The sequence below is a fragment of the Eleutherodactylus coqui genome, chromosome 6 (assembly GCF_035609145.1).
Source record: "Eleutherodactylus coqui strain aEleCoq1 chromosome 6, aEleCoq1.hap1, whole genome shotgun sequence".
Taxonomy (NCBI): domain Eukaryota; kingdom Metazoa; phylum Chordata; class Amphibia; order Anura; family Eleutherodactylidae; genus Eleutherodactylus; species Eleutherodactylus coqui.
Window position 1 is genome coordinate 148,878,066 of NC_089842.1, and position 19,841 is coordinate 148,897,906.

General features: G+C 42.3%; 1 protein-coding gene across 2 annotated transcripts in view; it reads right to left on the reverse strand.

The window, feature by feature from the left end:
• The window catches only part of LOC136632782 (cytoplasmic dynein 1 heavy chain 1), a 51,764-nt gene that overhangs the window by 18,096 nt on the left and 13,827 nt on the right, over positions 1-19,841 (reverse strand). For both annotated transcript variants that reach the window (XM_066607948.1, XM_066607947.1), the window contains exons 13-49: positions 19,505-19,792; positions 18,764-18,883; positions 18,403-18,642; positions 15,740-15,895; positions 15,522-15,635; positions 15,335-15,445; positions 15,047-15,256; positions 14,302-14,448; positions 13,934-14,100; positions 13,496-13,669; positions 12,605-12,770; positions 12,327-12,515; positions 12,044-12,241; positions 11,656-11,938; positions 11,468-11,568; positions 11,229-11,388; positions 10,860-11,100; positions 10,478-10,661; positions 10,151-10,363; positions 9,025-9,263; positions 8,772-8,928; positions 7,486-7,713; positions 7,045-7,275; positions 6,817-6,957; positions 6,506-6,739; positions 6,210-6,416; positions 5,952-6,073; positions 5,266-5,431; positions 5,028-5,191; positions 4,810-4,939; positions 4,561-4,694; positions 3,653-3,767; positions 3,410-3,571; positions 1,781-1,995; positions 1,490-1,694; positions 1,162-1,335; positions 905-1,024 (exon numbers count right to left, since the gene is read on the reverse strand). In XM_066607948.1, the coding sequence (XP_066464045.1) occupies positions 905-1,024; positions 1,162-1,335; positions 1,490-1,694; positions 1,781-1,995; positions 3,410-3,571; positions 3,653-3,767; positions 4,561-4,694; positions 4,810-4,939; positions 5,028-5,191; positions 5,266-5,431; positions 5,952-6,073; positions 6,210-6,416; positions 6,506-6,739; positions 6,817-6,957; positions 7,045-7,275; positions 7,486-7,713; positions 8,772-8,928; positions 9,025-9,263; positions 10,151-10,363; positions 10,478-10,661; positions 10,860-11,100; positions 11,229-11,388; positions 11,468-11,568; positions 11,656-11,938; positions 12,044-12,241; positions 12,327-12,515; positions 12,605-12,770; positions 13,496-13,669; positions 13,934-14,100; positions 14,302-14,448; positions 15,047-15,256; positions 15,335-15,445; positions 15,522-15,635; positions 15,740-15,895; positions 18,403-18,642; positions 18,764-18,883; positions 19,505-19,792 (6,606 nt within the window). The remainder of the gene's footprint in view (positions 1-904; positions 1,025-1,161; positions 1,336-1,489; positions 1,695-1,780; positions 1,996-3,409; positions 3,572-3,652; positions 3,768-4,560; positions 4,695-4,809; positions 4,940-5,027; positions 5,192-5,265; positions 5,432-5,951; positions 6,074-6,209; positions 6,417-6,505; positions 6,740-6,816; positions 6,958-7,044; positions 7,276-7,485; positions 7,714-8,771; positions 8,929-9,024; positions 9,264-10,150; positions 10,364-10,477; positions 10,662-10,859; positions 11,101-11,228; positions 11,389-11,467; positions 11,569-11,655; positions 11,939-12,043; positions 12,242-12,326; positions 12,516-12,604; positions 12,771-13,495; positions 13,670-13,933; positions 14,101-14,301; positions 14,449-15,046; positions 15,257-15,334; positions 15,446-15,521; positions 15,636-15,739; positions 15,896-18,402; positions 18,643-18,763; positions 18,884-19,504; positions 19,793-19,841) is intronic.

Here is a 19,841-nt window from a genome sequence, read left to right on the forward strand (position 1 = left end):
TTTAGAACGTCTAGTCTAACTTTATAGCACTTAGTTAACGTTGCATTAAAACTTTTATGAAAAGTCGCATGTAGGCCACAGCTTATAGCCCACAAAGCCACACCCCTTTTTCAGACAAAGAAGTGTCTAAAGTGTAGTAAATCTGCACCAATCATTTTATTCTCTTAAAGTGACCCTCCCGACCTGGACAAAGATGGCCACACCAGCTTCTGACTACCTGATGCACACTGTGCATTAGTATGCATCATTGGTCAAAATAAGGAAGATGGAACAATACCTCTGCAGCACCACCTATTGGAAGGCAGCATTCCTGCAAGCCAATGTTAGACTCTTTATACGATCCTCATAACCATGACTGGGAATTAAAAAGCAGGGGCAAAACCCTGAAACAGCCATCTGTATAAGGACTTTAGCTTTCAATTCCCAATTGTTATAAGCTTTGTATAAAGAGTCGGACATTGACTTGCAGGAAGGCTGCCTTCCGATAGGTGGCACTGCAGAGGTATTGTTCCACTCCTTATTAGCATATTTCTCAGGAGCACGAATGGCCTTATAAGTCTTTTAACTCGCCTTCTAGGTGCTCTCCTTAATGAGAAAATGATATCCCTACCAACTCATTAGTTTAAGGCACTGCGCCTGTTTTGATTAACCAGTGCTGTCCATGTGGGCATCACTGGCCAGTAGGAGTAGCATGTAGTGTCAAACTGCAAATGCATACTAATGCACAGCATGCATCAGGTAGTCAGGGAAGAAGTCCAGACATCTTTGTTTGTCCAGGCTCAGAGGGTCACTAACACACAATCAATAATGCTGGCCCACAAAGGGACCTCCAAATCTATACGCATTAAGGCATTTACTAAACTAAAAAGAGCATAAATCCTACAGAAATCAATCAACTCCTTACCTTCTTCTTTTCAGCCTCTTGTTGATCCTTAACCATTTTCTTCAACTTGTCATTAGCAGCTGCATTCTTCACTTCCAGTTCCTGACTTTTTATCCTCAAGTCACGACGCAGTTCTTCCACCTGAGGCCAAGAAAATAAGCTTACTGACAGTGGCTGCCTTTACTTTTATATGATCATGCAAGTTTGTTAAAAATTTGGGTTCCATGGCACATCCCCACTTCCTTGTAGGTGGATTGTCTTGGGTTTCTTTCACCAACCTGATCTACAGTTTCTTTGATCTTTCGCAGGCCCACATTCAAGTGCATCTGCTGTTCCTCCAGCTCGCTACGCTTCTCGTTAAACAGATCTGCATAGTGGTTGATGAAGTCCAGATAATGACGTGGAGTGATGGCCATGGTTCTGCCTCCTCTCTTGGCTAGACGAGCATTTGCCTGCAGGTACAACCTTAGTCAAAACAGAACTTTCCCACATTCAGCTGGATAATAGCCAGGCACTTCGTTTAATGCATGCTTTACATATTATACTAAGATGGCCAATGCAGCAGTTCTCTATGCCAACATACACACAGGGGAGATTTCAAAGTACCTGGTGAAGAGTTTGGTGAACAAACACACAGCCATTGACGATTGCTTCCCTGTGAGATGGGGGCTGGGGCAGCTTGTCGTACACTATAGGCATATAGTCAGGCACAATGTAGTTTGGCTTCTCAAGATCCATTTTGCTTGTGAACTCCTTTCCAACTTGGTAGAGGGCCTCAGTTGACCAATCACCAAACCAGTTAAGCACACACCTAGGAGATGGGGGAACAGGAGAGTTAACATTTGCCTAAGAAATAACAGTAACCTCAGAGTTTTGGATCATCTTCAGCCAACAGACCTGTTGAACAGAGCGGGTGAGGTTGCTGCTCGGTCCTTCAGGCCTTCTGAAGATGGGTTCATGGTGAAGACAACATGTAGATTGCGTATGACCTGGCTGGTGAACCATTTGTACAGCTCTTCATGGGAGTCTAGCATGAGGCCTTCCTTCTGGGCTCCCTCCTTGCACTGTGTCATCAGGGTGGAATACTCATCACCCTCAAACAAGCCAGGAACCTATTGTCACAGCGAGAAAAGAGCATAAAATTCTTAAAGGATGCAGTTTATTTTATCAGTATGTAGGCATATGGAGGTTTATTTTTTTACAGGATGAGGTTTTTGTACTTAACATAAAGTTTCTTGTCTTATTCATTGGAGGACACAGAAAATAAAAAAAATCCATGCCAGAAATGAAGTTTCTCCCCTATCCAAAAAGTGTATGTTGAAAACAGTTATGTACCTGAAAAAGGTCAATTACCAATGTCTACAATTCATCCCATATTTAAAAAAAAAAAAAAAAAAAGGCTCCTGAAGGTTAGCCATAGACAAAAAGCTATAGATCTTGAAATACTAAATTTATACAGTTTTTATTTGTTACTTGTGTGACAGAAAGTAATTAATTTTTGTGCCGACACATTCCACAATCCATAGTTTTTATTTTGTGTTAGGTAAAACCTCTATGGCCTATTTTTTGTTATGAGAGATAAAAAAAAAAAAAAAAAACCACCTCCACTGCTGGCATGGAATGTTTTTTCCTTTCCTATTGGAGCACATGCAATCCCAGATTTGCTTCTTTAATACACTGCAATAACTATTTTTTTTTTTACTGTAAAATCCTTTTCACTGGGTAACACAGTGGAGACCATGGTAGAAGGTCTTCACTTTATCCCCCAATGACAGAGCTGAGAAACTATAATTTATGTACATAGGAGACATGGGCGCTATTAAGTTCCCGATTGCACGGCAATGCATTGGCATCTTGCAATCATTCTGCATGTGTGGTGTTGGGCTTACAGGAGGGAGCAAAAAGTATTGTCATGCTGGCTTGCCAATTTTTTGGGTCTGCTGTATCTGCGCTGCCCAGCCCACTCCTCCATATTCATGCCAACTGCTGACCTGGTCCAGGACATCCATGAGCTGAGTGACAACGGAATGCTGCATCTCAGACTTATCCTTGAGTTTTGCTGATGTGTGTACAAAAAGGAGCAGCTCAGCTGCATTTTCTATAATATGAAGTTGATACTGCATATATAGCGCTTTTATTTTCCCATATTGTTAAACCCCTAGTTACATGGCAGCCCATTGGATTTCTGCAATCACTTTGCAGGAGGGGTGATTGGAAGCACTTTACCTCTGAAAAGTCACTTAAATGCCATTGACCACAGCTTAAAAAGAGGATAAATGGCCGGAAACAGAATTAATTTCAATTATGACTGCTAGAACAGGGTGCTAGCTATACAATGAAACCAGCGGCTGCAAGGCATATCACGGGCACAGCTGTTATGCCTGCATCCATCACTGCGATGAGCCATTATGTCAGCTTCCATTAATGGCTTAGCTGCCACAATATAGCAGTAGCCTGCAGGTCAGGAAGGTATTACATGCAGCCACAGTTTCATGGCCAAACCGGATCATTTTACATAAACCTTACCTCTCCGTTGGCCAACAAGGTGTTCATTCTCTCAAGGAATCCAGAATCCAAAACATTGGACTCGTCCATTATAAAGGCAATCTTCTCATTTTTGCAGCCAGAGCGCCTCAGCACAGTCCTAAGATCTTCATCAAAGTCTTCTCCTGTATATTTTCTGTGCACCTACACCAATAGGAGAATACACAGTTAATGGGAAGGAAGTAGAGTCAGCTACAATGATCTAAGTTTTAGACCACGACATACCTTAATCTGGTAAACGCTAAGACCGTTCATCCAGGCGACAAAGCGGGACAGTGTGGTCTTCCCTGCTCCACTCACTCCAATAAGCAGCAAGTGACCCTGTGGCTGTCGGAAGATTCTAAGAAGAAAAAAAGCATTTAAAAACACCACACTTTAAAGGGAGGGGAAGAGGCACTATACACAGCTGTATATACACCTATTAACTTGAATAAGCAGCACACAGGTCTGCCCCTAGTGGTGACAACAGGCACTAACAATATTTAGAAGCTGGCTAAGTTTTGGTTACATCCACATTTTCATTATTCTGCACACAGGAGCAGAACTAAGATAACAGACATGCCTAATGGCTGACAGCAGTGCCGAATAGACCCCCCTTACTATGAGCTCTGTTAGGTTTCCATCAGTGTCTGGGATTCCCCCCATTAAAAAACAAGATGATGCACAATTTTGCCTGGCTTTTTTGGGTATAGGCGACAAAAGGGTTCCAACAGAGGCTCCAATGTGTATGTGCACACAAGGTTAACAGATTATAAATGATCTGTACTGACAAGCCTCATCAAGTTTATTGGAACTTTTGTAGCTGCCATCTAAAACATTATAATGTAGGTACACTTTAATTGCTTTTATTTTTCTTTTGTAGATTTGCAGTGCACTTAGTGTCAAGTCAAAATTCTGTTGCAAGTTGCACCAACCTGATAACTGGCAAAAAACAAAAACATTTAGCTAAGAGGATTTCAAAATTTATCAATTACATGGCATAAAGTAGTTGTAAACAGATATCACTCATGAGATGGAGCCAATTTTCAAGACGTAAACCACACCCAAGAAATTCACCATCATTTGTACCATTTTCTTTGACATTAAGTTGATGCACCCTACATCAATATTGCTCTCTGCTGGAGTTACATTACCTGTCAATTCTTAAGACATGGTCCAGGACTTCATTGAACAGTACGAGCGGCACATCCAGTTCTTCCTCGTAGAAAACTTTGAGGCGAGCTTTGACATAATCTCTCAGCTCTTCTTGGTCCACAGGGATGTAATCCTACAAGAACAATTGAGCTTTAGTGGGAAATCAAGAGAGTCAGATTACAACTTTTAAATGTTCAAAGCCAAGTGAAGACAAGCTCATTGCAATGTTACATGTATTCTGGGAATACCTTGGATAACCAGTTGCTATACAAGATGGGTCTATTTAAAGCCTTCTCTTTCTCCACATTGGGGAAGTGTTTCAGCGCGACCATGTCAATGTTCTCATCAGTCCAACGTCTCTCTTCATCTTCGACAAGCCTGACGTAAGAAATAGACAAGTCTATAGAACAATATTCAATGAGGAGATCATCTGCAACGCTTGCAACCATATAGAGTGGAAAGTTACCTGTCCTGGAAGAGCCGAAGAGCTTCGTGGGCCCAAATTCTGATCAGTCCTTCCACTGCCAATGTCTCAAGTGGACGCAATGCTTCAAAAATGCCTCTGACCCACCGTGTCATTTCACGGGGAGAGTAGATGTAGTGAGGCTGTGTGTCCTGAGTAAATCTCTCCTGCAATCACAGACAATGATGCAGTGCAGCTCCATGGAGATATATGAAATGAGATCTCATTCTACACTACCTACCTGTGACATGGTGTAGAACTCAACCATGGCAGCAGTAAGTGGTTCTGCATATGTGCGCAGTGATGGAATGAGCCTCAGCATTGCACGATTGAAGGTACCATAGATCTGGGTCAATGATGCAGGACCTGGATAATCCACATACACCACTGGAACATGGCGCAAGAACCTGGATAGAAGTAATATTGGCGTAATAAAAAGATAAAAGTGAACGTGTTTTACACTGAATAAACTAATTATTCTGGCTTTTAGTCATGTGACTACCCAAGTATTTTTCTGTATTTGCATGAAAGTGAAAAATGTATTCGAGACCAAATCCCATTTTTTGGTATTTTGCAGACCTATTAATTTTTTATTCTCAAAAAAGGGGATTAGTGTTTATTTTATGCTTCTAATGAAGTAGCATATATCTGCCACTATGAAGCCCTTTCTAGTCCCACAAGGCTAGCTGCACGGGGAGTCTCCCAGCATCGATCATGTCACTAGGAGCGCGATAGAAGTGTGGCGCTCCCTTTATTGAGCTTGTATGTGTGCAGGTTTATTTTACACCTCAGTTAAATATATGGCATTTTAGATTAAAACCCCTTAATGGCTGTTCTAAAAATACATATGAGCAGTTAAAGAGCTAAAAATGACAAACTGAAGTCAAACCAGATCGAAAAGGCTAAGAAACTGAAAATGCCACTTACCTGTGGGATAGGGGCTTTCTTCCAGGATCAGTAGGAGGGTTGCAAGCTCCAACAAACTGAATTCTTTCTAGTTTCACCCAAGTTTGATCAGACGTCCTGTAGAAACCACCATGTTCTACCATCTATGAAAACAAAAAAATAAATCATACAATGTTAGATCAGCTGGTTAATAGATAAGCAGTATAAACGTATCATCCCTAAAAGAATATGATTTGTGAGTGCAATATGTAGCTATATGGCACATTAGGATATACACACCTGTCTGATAAAGGAGATGACCCTCTGGGTGCCATATTTGTCCATATCTGGCAAGTTGATTTCATCACAGAACAGCACCAACCATTTTCCAAGTTGCACAGGTGCTAGGACCACACCATTTGGTGTTCGACGGTACTCACAGTAGTGATCAAAGGTTTTCAGGAGCAACTCTGGAGTGGTCGCACTAGAGAAGTTTAAGCCGACAACCTAGACGTAACAATGATAAACGATAATACTCAGGCAGTGTGAAATTAAGCAGACAACCCTCAAAAAAAGGAAAAACGTTCAAACTTTACCTCCATGTCAGGCAGAGCCCTCAAAGCACTAAAGAGTGTCATGGTCTTTCCCGAACCAGGAGGACCACACAGGACCAGAGGTTTGTGTTCTGCCAACCAAGTGTACAGGAGAGCCTCGTGCCGCACTGTATCCAGAGTGGGTACAACAACATCAGGTGCTGCCACTTTGTGAGTTTCAACTTCGATTTGAGGAACTTTACATTGCCAAGGAAGCCACTCGCCGCTGATGGACACCTATAGATTAGCAATATTGTTGCCATATACTGTATAAAGAACATTAATCACCAAAACTGATAAAAGCAATCTCATACCTCATAGTCAATGATAGGGATGTTGGGTGCAGTTGGTAGTGGAATAGTGGTGATCCTCCTGATGTACTCTCCAAGTTCTGCCCTCATTTTCAGTCGGCCATCTCCAGAGAATGACCATAGTACGGCATAAATGAGGTATCGCTACAGAAAAGGACACAAATACCAAATGAATCACCAGTTAAAACTGAGCGAAGCATAAAAATTCAGCTCTAGCCTAAAGCCACTCACCTGTATATAGCGCTCCAGCTGCTCAACTGGCATGGGAAAATCTGGGTGATTAGCGTTGTACTGAGCGATGTTACGACAGGCTTGGTGCAGCATGGAGAACAGAGAACCCAAGCAGCGCAGACGGGTCAGATCCATGATGTGTTCTAGTTTGAAGGCATGCTCAAGAGCTTTGATCACCAGCCCACTGGATGTGAAGTATGGCTGCAAAACTGTTGCAGCATCTCGCTGAATCTTTAATAAAAATAGCCAAAAGTTGTCAACAACTAGTGAAGAGGGTCACACTGCCTTGGCCTTAATATATGAAATATTACAGAAAAGTTCTTTCAGCAAGTTTCAGCCCAGGTTTCGACAATCCCTTAAAAAGTGACCCCAAAGGTTTTCTGGCTAAAATTAAAAAGTGTGAAGGGATATTAAGCAAGTGACCGATGTCCAAGTGTATACCTGCAGCATAGGAGATGAAGATTCTTCTCCCTCATCTTCTTTGCCTTTCCTCATTCGCTGAGCTTCATCTTCACCTTCATCGAGTGGAATACTGCGCAATCTCGCCAGGAAGTTGTTAAAGATCATGTCAGTGCTCAGAACATCCTCACTGAACCAGACCATACCGCATCTAGACACAGTGGCCAGAGTAGCATACTTCAAGTCCTGGACTTCAAACATGATGCGGACCTAGCATGAGAAAAGGTAAGGCCTGGTTAGAAGGCTATGGGAGAGCGTGCACACAGGACTCCAAAAAAAAATCTAATTTTCCTGCACTGTTGGATTGTGAGTGTATGTAAAAAAAAAGAACAAAAAAAAACAGCGCCCGGCTCTGTCAGGGCACCATAAATTAGTTGATCTTCAAATAAATTACTTTATGGTGCTGTGGGAATGTGACAGGTTCCCTTTAAATTACTCTTAGATTGTTTTTAATTTTGTTTTTAATATAGTTACATCAGTTTTCTAAATCTTTCAGTCTAATAAAAGAATGTGCGTCATTCTATGGATTACAGAGTACAAACTATAGTGAAAATGTGCAGCTTTTGTGCACAAGAAGCATGCTCCGATACACATGCATTTTATTCGCTACATGTGGATGGTGTTATAGGAAGGAAAATAGATTCCAATTATAAATCTCATATCTCCAGTGTATTGTAATTTCTGTGTATTTTCTATAAGTCTGCTGGGACTTTAATATGTTTTCCCATTAAAGAGCTATCCACAGGAAAGGAGCTAAAGTATCTGATTGCTAGAAGTTCAAATCACTGGGACCCCTAGCAATGCCAAGCTAGTGCATCCAAATGGAGCGGTAGTATGCATCGCTCGACCACTGCTCTATTTGATTGTATGGGAAAGGAAGAGAACTATAAGCTTAGCAATCCCATTCCTTCCCATAAAAGGGAAGGAAGCAGCGGTCACGCATGCGAACTGTCGCTCTTGTCATATGGGGCAATCAAGTACATCAGATCACAGGGGTTTCAATGGTCGAAACCCAACAATCAGACATTTTGTTTAGCCTGTTAACGGAAAAGCTATTTTAAAGGGGTAAACAAAGTTCACAGAATATTTTAACAGAATTGCGGCTTAAAAAACAAGCCTCCCCTTTGGCTGCAAAAAAAAAAAAAAAAGAAAAGAAAAAAAAAAACAAAACAATAAATTGCTACATAAGCATGTGAGGAAGGTCTTGGGAGACAATTCATCAAGTCATAAGACCTTTAAACATCCATTTAGTAGAATGAGAAAATTACATTTGGAGGCAGGCTGAGACGCTCTCCATTGGGAAGAGTAAGCAGTTTGTTATCATCCAAGACTGAGTTCAAGTTCTCAACCCATTCAGGATCCACATCACCATCAAAGATAATCCACTGGCGTTTCTGAAGCTCCCCACGGACATTGTCAATAATTCTGCAAGCAGAAAACATTTAAGGAACAGGTTTGCATTGATTAAAACTAAATCTGCAGTTCTAAAAAGGTGCCTTGTGGCGTTTGGGCCAGACTCACTTCCTGAGAACGTGGGTGAACAATCCGTCTGTCCATTCTCGGGTGTTTGGATCCAGGGTACCATACAGATGGTCTTTGCTGATGGCTTTAGGATCAATGATATGAGCAACACCTTCCACTCCTTCCAGTCTTTCTAAAGCTTTCAGCAGCACTCTCCATGCCAAGGACTTGCCACTGCCTGAAGGTCCGACCATCATCAGGCCATGGTTGATTTGAGTGATCTGATAGAGCTGAAGGACCTACATGAAAAGAAGCATGGATTGAAATGAAAGTTCAATTACATTACAGGTTCATTGCCAACATTATGTAAACTGTCGCAATTAATTTTTCATACTAGCTCTATTGAGAAACATAAAAAAGCCTCTGTGTAATAGGTTTTAACAGTTCCTACAGTTCTTTCTATAGATCCCATTTAGACTTCAAAAGCAGTTGACTCTTGCCCTACCCTGAGGCTGGGTTCACACAGGGCGGATTTGCCGCGGCAAATCCGCGCGGAATTTCGCCGTGGCAAATCCGCCTGCGGCCGCTAATCTCGGCATTAGCCAGTCATGTGGACGAGATTTCTCAGAAATCTCGTCCACACGGGGCGGCCAATCCGCTGCGGTAAGTCAGGCTTCAGAATATGCAGCATGTATTTTTTTTCTTTCCGCTGCGGCCGCACCGCTTCAGAGCCGCCGCGGGTTTTCCGCGGCGGTTCTCCCAGCGGAAATCTCGCGGTTTTTGCTGCGGCCAAACCGCGGGATTTCCGGCGGGAATCCGCCTAGTGTGACCCCAGCCTAAATGTTTCTCAGATTTATGACAGCTTGATCGTTCTTTTACCCGTGGATTGTTTAACTTGTGCAGGGCCAGCACTTGTGAGGAATTTTAACCACCTAAGTTCATAAAGTGTCATAAGCAGTCTACAAATAGCATGGAGTCAGTGAGACTTCCTACTGCACGCTTCTTAATTCTAAAATGAGCAAAATGTTTACAGCAATAAATTCAAGACATAGTCTTGTGGGAAAAAATAAATAAATATAGCATCATCAATCTACTCACTTCTCCCTGCAGAATAGGCAGCATTTTCAACATGACAATTTCTCTTTAAAACAATTTAGCAGACATTTACAAATAGAATGTTTCTAACCTTTTCCACCCACATTCCACCAACTTCTTCTCCATCTCCATAGGTGAGGTACATCTCTTGGCAAACCTTCTTCAGCTCCTCTCGAAGTGCAGTCATTTCACCGCGATGGTACTGAACTCCAGGGAAAACATCAGACAACAGAGAGAAAAGCAGTGGTATGTCTTCTGCAACCAGCTTGGGAACCATGGTCTCACAGACACTTTGGATCAGGATCTAAATAGGACAAAAAGTAAAAATCTCTACTGTTATACCTAGATTTACAGGCTTTCACCTTGTGATTCCACAAGGTGTGTGTCAATGTGTGATACTCATGGGGATAAATCATACTTCTTGTTCAGGTAGGTTCTCTGCAACTTCCCCTTCATCGGTAGATTCTCCACGCTCTTCCTTCTCCTTCTTGATTTTCTGAATGCGCTCTCTCTTGACATTGCCAGCGCTCACCAAGACGCTCTTCAGGGCTCGAAGACCAAAGTCATAGTGGCTCTGAGATGACAGCTGTTCATCACACAATCTGTAGGCAAGAGGAAGATTACAACTTCTAGGATGTTGCCATTTTAAAATCTAGCAACCATTACCAAAAACGGAGCCAAAACCCCTCTGTAAATACTCTCTATGGATTTACAGCAGTAAAAGGAGAAGCCAACTATTGTGTATCAGTCCCTTCAGGACAGTGGCTAAGCTAAGAGAATGTAAATCCACATTTACTTACTTGAAGAACGGTACAATTTTGTTGGCCAGCACTTCAGCAGTCCGGAAGCCTTGAGAATACAACATAACCTGTGCAATGAGCTGACGGTCAGGTTTGGTCATGGCCAAGCTGCGGAACAGTTTCTTCAAGTTGTCTGGCAGGTTGGATCTTCCAGCATAACCAGGATTCATGGTGATGAAGATTGCCATGTCAGGGCTGACTTTCACTTGTTTGTTCAGCAGTTCACAAGTGACTGTGAGAGCTGAAAGACAGTAGAACAGATAGTGTAATACAAAGTACAACCACCCCTAGGTAAGAAGTTTTATTATTCTGCAACAGTTTACATAGAAAACAATTTTCTTCTGGAATAAAAAGTTTTCCACCACTTACTTTTGTCTCTGTTTGGATTGGAGTGTTCCCTTAGAGCCTCCTGGATGCACTGCACTTGCTGAGAAACCGCAGACAACATGCGTTCCTCCAATCTGTTGAACTCATCAAAACAGCCCCAAGCTCCAACCTGGCACAGACCCACAAAAATGCGACCCATCGCCTGAAAGCAAAAGGGAGAGGATTGTTTAGCAGAAGCCAAAAAGCCAAGGGATCAGCACAACAACTAAACCATTCTCTACCTGGAAGTCAAAGGTTTCATCACAGTTGAAAACCAGCACAAATCGGCCAAGTTGGTGTCCAAGGGCTTTGACAGATTCGGTTTTTCCAGTACCTGCAGGACCTGTTTAACATATCCACATTAAACAGTCACACATTATACTGATACATTGAAGCTTTTTATTGACTGTTAAGTGGGATATATATTTACCAAAAGGTGACCCTCCAAGTCTGGCCTCCAAAGCCTGGGTCATGGTCAGGTAGCATCGGTCAGTCAGAGGGGTTTGCACAAGTTTATCCTGGACACCCAGATATTCAAAGCCATAGTTGAATTTTGCATTTGCCATCTGGATGGAGAGCTGCTGCAGAACCTCGGTCTGTTTTGGATCAAAGTAAAACCTCATCTGACTTAACCACTCAAATGACTTGGGGTTGTCAACCTTGAGTTTCACGAGGGATCTGGTGACATCTCTCTGGTGCACCAGTTCTGTGATCTGTGAAGCAATAGAGCCGTTAGACACAGAGCCGTTAGACACATCCTAACAGACAAAAAAAAAAAAAAAAAAGTTGCCAGATCTAGCAAAGCGTTGCTTATTTACCAAGTGCTCCAGTTTCCTCCTCCGCAGGGGCGGCTGCTCCATCAACACTGAATCAGCCAAGACAGTCAGTGTGGCCTCCACATTGACAAGCACAGACTGCATGAAGCTGGAGTCACCTCCACCATTGGACATGCTGTTGAGAGCAGATTCAACATTCTCAGACCAGGCAATCTGAGCCGAGAGGACCACAAGCTGAGCCTATGGAGGAAAAACACAAACAAAAAACACGTCAAGTGTTGAAAAGAAACCCAAGATCAGTACTTAAGAACCAGAAGTGAGTTACCTGGTACTTGTCAATCCAGGAGATGTATGTGTCAAGATCGATAGTATTTGACTTCCCAAATATCTCAATTTCAGTCACTGACTCAGCCAACAACTTAGCCAGAGTGAATCTCATTTCTTTCTCCACAAGAGTAAGCCATTCATTGATCTTTGGATGCTCCGTTATGGACACTGGAGTCTTGAACATTACCTGTAAAGACAAACACACAGAATGCATTTACTGAGCCCTGTGGAGAGAAGATCCCACGGCCTTCATTAACATTTTAGTCTAGTCTTTACCTCTTCTCCCTCTCGTGAAGAGATTCCCAGCACCACAGAACTGTCTTCATTCAGAATGATGCTGGACACACCAGCAAACATCTTCTTGAAGTGTTTCTGCAGTTTGGCCACATTTTTGCTGTTTCCAATAATTTCCAGAAGATCTTCATCACCAACAAAGTAGAATCTGAAACATAGATTAGAGAAACAAAAACAGTGAAGAATATTTTTTCATATTAGCACAGAGCTCATGCCCCATATATGTTTTATAGTAAGAAAGCATCAATGCAAATGAAAGGGTAATTCTAGTTGTTTCTGTGCAGTCAAATCAAGGTTTTCCAAGAAATGTAGATACATTTGATTACGATAAATACCGAATTCTTATATGTGATCCTCAAGGATCTTTTTTGGTCAATTCTTTTTTTTACTGAAAATACATTGACAGCGTTATACAATGGCTAGATGCTGTCAGTTAGTATAAGGCTAAATTGCACATACATTTCAATATAAAAATGCTTTGACATTTTTAACTTTCTCACAAACCAGGGAAAGAAGGGGGGACAGGATGGGTGGACCCAAGGATTTAAGAACTGTGACGAGGCCACCATTTTTAGCAAAATCTCTACATATGGACATTTACCGTCAGTGTGCATTTACTACAGAAAAAGCCAAGAGAACTTTTCCAGCTTTTCACTTTGAATGGAGGACTGTGCACCCCTCTTAAGGACTGGACCTTTCTAAGAAGTCATGGGCTGTTCTTTTTATTAAAAAGAGTTTCCCCATGAAAGGAATCATTAGTTAGAACATATTTTTAAATTAATTTCAGGCCAACTAGGTCAAGTGTGCCTGAACGATACTGTTGCTAATCAGCTAAAAAAATAAGTCAATAGACGCCACAGCCTCCGAACTCACCGTGGAAATGAAGAACGCTCCCTTTCCAAATATTCTCCAAGAGCTTTCTGGATCTTGCCCAGTAAGTCAGCCAGTCTCTCCAGAGATCTTTGCACTCCTTGGATGTTCAGAACATCCATTACAAGAGGCGACTTTGTGACTTTCTTCATGAGGGACACAAATTCTGTACTGATGCTGTTGTAGAAACAAGACATTATACATTTAGAGATATCAATCTTATGAAGGTTTGCTCACACAAGAGGAGCAAACGCCTCATCAAATCCCAAGTCTTCATCCAATGCAAGTAAATGATCTATTTTATACCTTTTTCACGCACAGCAAAATAAATGACTGTTCTGCCTCATTAAATATAGCTAAATCTTTGTGCTGATCTGGGAAGCATCCGAATCAGACGTGTCAATATACTAAAGTGTATCAAGAGAAAGATAAAAATACTACCTCTGGAAACGCTGCGTCTCCACAGGAAGCAGGTGTTTAATGTCGGCACTGCCAGTAAAGATGCCCTCTAGGTAAACCCAACGCCTCTGGACATCAATCCACACATCGAAAAGGGACATAATTCTGTTAAGCTTATCTTCCCAGCTCAAGGCATCTTCTTCAAATACCTAACGAGATGTTTGAATGCAAGAATAGATCCATGAAGAAAACCATAGAATTAATGTAACAAAATTAACAACATGGGTCTGCTAATGGGAGCCACTCTTACAGATCACAGTTGTAGCTCAGGAAGGTCTCAAGTGACTGACCCCCCTATAAGGTCTATATGCTCCATTATGGCATATGGATACTTATGTACAAAATATTACCTTGTAGTAGGGAGAAAGCTTCATAGCAGAAACGCTGTTTATGTGTTCCTTGACTTTATTGAACAGATCGTCCCAGCCACGGATCAGTCGACATTTGTTCTGGTAGTTGACAAGATCCAGTTCATACGCGTTCCACACTTCTCTGATCTGAATTAAAAAAAAAATTTTAAAAAAAGAAGATTACTGATACACCTACAAGACCAGTTGCAGCAAAGGTTTCCATGTCGAGCTGTTAAGGGCAAGTAACTTACTAATGTGTGCAGAAAATACCTGTGCTGTGTGTAAATATGGCCATGAGTAAAAGGCCCATTTAGACAACAATTAGCACTCAAAATTTGCTCAAAAGATATAATCTAAGTGCGCGGCCTTCGTGCACTTTTTGTTCATCGCTAACTTTTAGCAAGCAACGCTATGGAAAGCGTGCATTGCGTTCCCCGCAACTGGATTGCTGCGGGGAATGCAATGCAAACCCGCCTGTGGGCAGGCAGCCTTAGGTAGCTAATTAGCTACTTAAGAGCTTATGCAAAGTGATCACTCAAAACAGTCACTTAAACTGCTGTTGGGTGACATCACATGGATGTCGGGTGTTCTTGGGTGACATCACATGGAGAACATAATTGCTTAAAGATATTTTCTGAACCTTATAATATTCTTCTACCCCTGAAGACCTTTTTAATGGGTTTCTAAAGACTTCACATAACAGTAGAACATACAGCAAGCCAAAATGACAAAGCAAAATCCTTACCTGCTTTAAGAATTCCTCCAGAGCCATTTCTCCTTGAGCAACAAGAAGAACATCTTTAACGATTGCCTCATTCCTCTGCAGATCGACATCCCAGATTTGGCCAAGAGTGAGCTCAGAAACCACCCAATTGACGTGCAATCTCTTCATGAGCTGTTTCCAATGGCGATCTTTCAGGGCTTCTGACTTGAGCTCAATTACCAGCATGTTCACCTAGTGAAAACAGTAGATTGTTGCAAATACTGAGGTACATTCACAAATCAATTAGTTTGCAAAAAGAAAAAGTTTTACCTTCATGTAACCCTTCAGAAGTCTCTGCACATATTCATAGGATGCATATTGTCGTAAGCGGGCTGGAAAGTTCTTCAGCTGATTCAGCAAGCCATCCAGGCTTTGTCGTAGCTGTAAAAAGGATAAGCATTGAGATACAAACCAGCCCAGATTTGTATGGCGATCTTTCCTCCAGGTGGTTACATACCTTACGTGGCTGTACAGACACCCATGGCTGCTCCTTCATTTGGTCAATCTGTTCCCACACTTTGGAGAGTTCAGACCAGACACCTTTGAGATCTTGTAATTCTTCCAAAGCGACCTACATGGAACAAGAGCCCTCAATGCAATGTATTCATAATTTCACAGTCTGCAAGTTGTTAAAATTGCACAAAGCTCAGCAAAAAGGACAAGTCAAAATTTCACCTGAACTCGCTCTTCGCTGCCACTCAGCAATCCAGTGTCTGTCAGCTCCAAGGCCTCTTTGGCTTTGGCACATTTTTCCCGATCATCTTTCAATCTGCCAAACTTTCCTTCGTATATTGTGAGGGCCTGAAGGGCCTCCTCCGGTCGCAGGCTTCCCTAGAGAATTATATAACAAGTGAGGTGCAGGTTTTGGAGCCCTAAAAGTCTATGCTTTCCAGTTAAGTGCATCATACTCAAATGTGAAGTGTCAGCTTAAGGCCCTAGTTACACACTGCACTGTGGTATCTGTCCAATGTATATATGAGGAAACAAAAATTACGGAAATACTTTCAGCATATACTTGTGATTTATGTGACGGTATATCAGTCCACAAACCAAATTTCTATAAAAAAAAAAAAAAAAAAAAAAAAATTCCAAAAACGTCATTCTACCCCACAGTATACATTTTGTAAAGCACAGCAGGCTGTATAGCAGCACAAAAGTCCTCTGTGGAATAGGAGATAAATAATATATTAATACCTTAGTGACAAAGCCAGATTTTGGAAATCTGACATGTGTCACTTTAACAGAAAGAAATTGACATTTTTAACCCCATATTGTACTTCATTTGGGTCGTAAAAATAGTCTGATAGAATATGTGTACATTTAGTAAAAGCACCAAAATTGGAAAAAAGAAAGCCTTTTTCATTTTCAACTGCAATATGTCAAATATGTGTAAAGATACGGTACAAATTTATGATACAATATATATTTCCATCTGTTTACTTTATTCAGAAAGCACATTGGAATTTTTTTTTTTTTTAAGCATTTGGGAGACGTACAATTTAACATTAATTAGTAATATTTTGAGGAAGACTTGGTTTTCCTACACCAAGCCAAGAGTGCAAAGGCTCATATGTGTCAGAATACTAGATACCTCCACAAATGACCCTATTTTAAAAACTACACCCCTTAATGTATTCACTGAGGGGTGTTGAGTATTTTAACCCCAGTTTCAGGAGTTAATGTAATTTAGAAGAGAAAAATTAAAACTTCATATTTTTTGCAAATATGTCATTTAACGAGTTTTTTTTTTCCTATAGTGCAGCCCTCAGTCACTGCTCCAGGCTCTCGACTACGTTTGGTTGCCAGGAGATTTTAAGTTTCCTGGGTCCTCCCCAGCTTCTGCACTTATGTCTGCCATTTTGCAGATAGGCGCAGGCACCAAAGTTGGGGAAAAGTCCGTGTATAAAGATCCCGTCAGGGAACATTGCCACAGGCATTAGGTAAGTAATTTCACCTCCCCTCACGGATTAGATCTATGACGGTAGGTGAAATTTTTTTTTATTTTTTTTATGTGATCGCCGTTATCCAATGGCTAGTGGCAATCACATGACAAGGGCAGTGTACCACAGGCACTCATTGAAATCTCCAGGCTCTCGGCTACATTTAGTAGCGAGGAGCAGGGTGATTTTAAAAATACTCTGGCAACTTCTCGCTTTTGCGCATGCATCCACCATTTTGTTGAGGGGCAAGTACGCATAAGATGGGGAAAGGTCCACTGATAAATCCGGGGGCCTTATGTAATACCATCTTCCCTCACAGATATGATCCGTGACGGGAGATAAAGCTTAAACCTTTTTTTTTTTTTTTTAACTTTAAAATGATTGCAGTTCTCCATTGGATAACGGCGATCATGTGACCAGGAACCGCATACAGCGGTCCCCGGTGAGCTCTTTCTGCTACACATGCTAGCCGGGAGGCAGAGAGATTTTAAAGTCATCAGGCCACGAACCCTTCTTTGCACGCGCCCAACGTTGCAGGACATCGTTGAGGACGAAGGAGAGTACTTTCAGCTTCCCTCATGGATCCGATCCATGATGTGAGCCAAATCATTAACTCTTTAAAGGGGTTGTCCCGCGAAAGCAAGTGGGGGTATACACTTCTGTATGGCCATATTAATGCACTTTGTAATGTACATTGTGCATTAATTATGAGCCATACAGAAGTTATTCGCTTACCTGTTCCGTTGCTAGCGTCCCCGTCTCCATGGAGCCGTCTAATCTTCAGTGTCTAATCGCCCTATTAGACGCGCTTGCGCAGTCCGGTCTTCTCCTTTGCTGAATGGGGCCGCTCGTGCCGGAGAGCGGCTCCTCGTAGCTCCGCCCCGTCACGTGTGCCAATTCCAGCCAATCAGGAGGCTGGAATCGGCAATGGACCGCACAGAAGCCCTGCGGTCCACCGAGTGTGAAGATCCCGGCGGCCATCTTCACAAGGTAAGTATGAAGACGCTGGACCGCGGGGATTCGGGTAAGTACTATCTGGGTTTTTTTTTTATCCCTGCATCGGGTTTGTCTCGCACCGAACGGGGGGGGCTATTGAAAAAAAAAAAACCCTGTTTCGGCGCGGGACAACCCCTTTAACCCTTCCGACAGCTCCAGGTTGTTGGCTACCTCTGGAGCTGTCACGTCCACAGCCCCCGCAGTTTTAATCCTCAGGGCGAACGTGTTTTTACGAACTTGAGGATTAAAGCCCACTTAGCCTGGAGGTAAAAAGGCAATGGGCGGTCACTAAGGGGTTAAGGACCACATAAGAAAAATATCATGGCATGCACCATCACATTTCATGATACACATGTATACTCCATATGGAGCCAGAGGAACAGAAACAGGCAAACATCTTACAGCAACAGGCTTGGTCTTCTCCCAGTCAGTTAGCAGATCAATAGTGCGGCTCTCCACTGCTCGGTCTTCCTGAACAATCTTCATTTGTAGATTTGCCACTTGCTGCTGTATGGCAGAATCTTTGCGCCGCATGATGTCATTAAACGCACCCCATTCACCCTCAATGTTGTCAATGTAGAGCCAGGAAGAGGGGAACTGGAAACGCTGTTTTTCCAGCAGACGCTGCCCATTCCTATAAAGCTGTAGAGGGCAGAATACAGTTACTCTCTGGATCTCACAACCAGTTGACAACTGGGGGGGGAGGGGGGATAGCAAGACAAGTAGTAAAAGGATGGCAACTTGAAATAAGTGTTACACTTACATCGACTTGTTTCTCAAACTGCTTGATCTTCCGCTTCAGAGACTGCACATAAGTAATAAATGTCACGGCATCAGATGTACTAGCAGTGTCCACAGAATGCTGCTCCAGCTCTTGACGAGACTGCAGACAAAAGATTACATTGGAAGTAAATGACAACTCCATCGACTGTCTTAAAGTTTTCCAGCCAAGAACCTTTGTGGAAAAATCAACTTGAAGATACCCAAGGTTTACCCCAGAGGGCACTTTGATACATTCTGAGCAAGGTACTTGATTTAGGGTGCTTTCACATCTGCACTGGGGATATCGCTTTCCTTCTCCATTCAGGGAGCCTGAAAGGGGAATCCCTTCGGCCAAAACCAAACAGCGTTGAGCGGATCCCATTGAATGTAATAGGGTCTGCCAGCTATCTGGCCCAGCTTTTGGTCAGAAGAAAAAACCCTGCATGCAGAGCTCTCTCTTCTGGTATTTTCAGACAAATCCCCGACAGAACCTCTGGCCAGAGGTTCTGACGCAGATGTGAAGCCACCCTTAGAAATACTAGAATACACCATGTACGTCTGACCTTTGGGAACACAGAAAGGCGGCCGCTCACGTCATTCATTCATTATAGTGGATTGTAACACACAAGGCCAACCCACAGAAACACTCATTTTCGGGGTCAAGACACTTATCAGGAAAAGAGTAACAGGTATTCAGGATAACTGAGACATTACAATATGCCATAAACTTCTTTTCACGCACCTTGGAAATCTGAGTATGAAATTCGGTCATGTTCTGCCCAAGCATCTGTCCAAATTTGCTGAGAACCTCTTTGTGCCAAGAATCGTATTTCAAGTTCACTTTGGATTGAACTTTTCCATAATCTATGATGACCGGACCAAACTCCTTCCTGGTCTCTGCATTGTCAAAGGTCCCTCTGGCCTTTCTAATCTGAACTAGTAGCGCCTGCCATTTGGTCAGATCTTCTCCCAGTCGATTGTAAATGTTTTCTGCCTGCATATCCCATAGGCACTGGTATTGAAGCCACACCTGCAGAGCAAAGACAATTCAGAAAGAAAACTGTAAGATAAAACTCCAA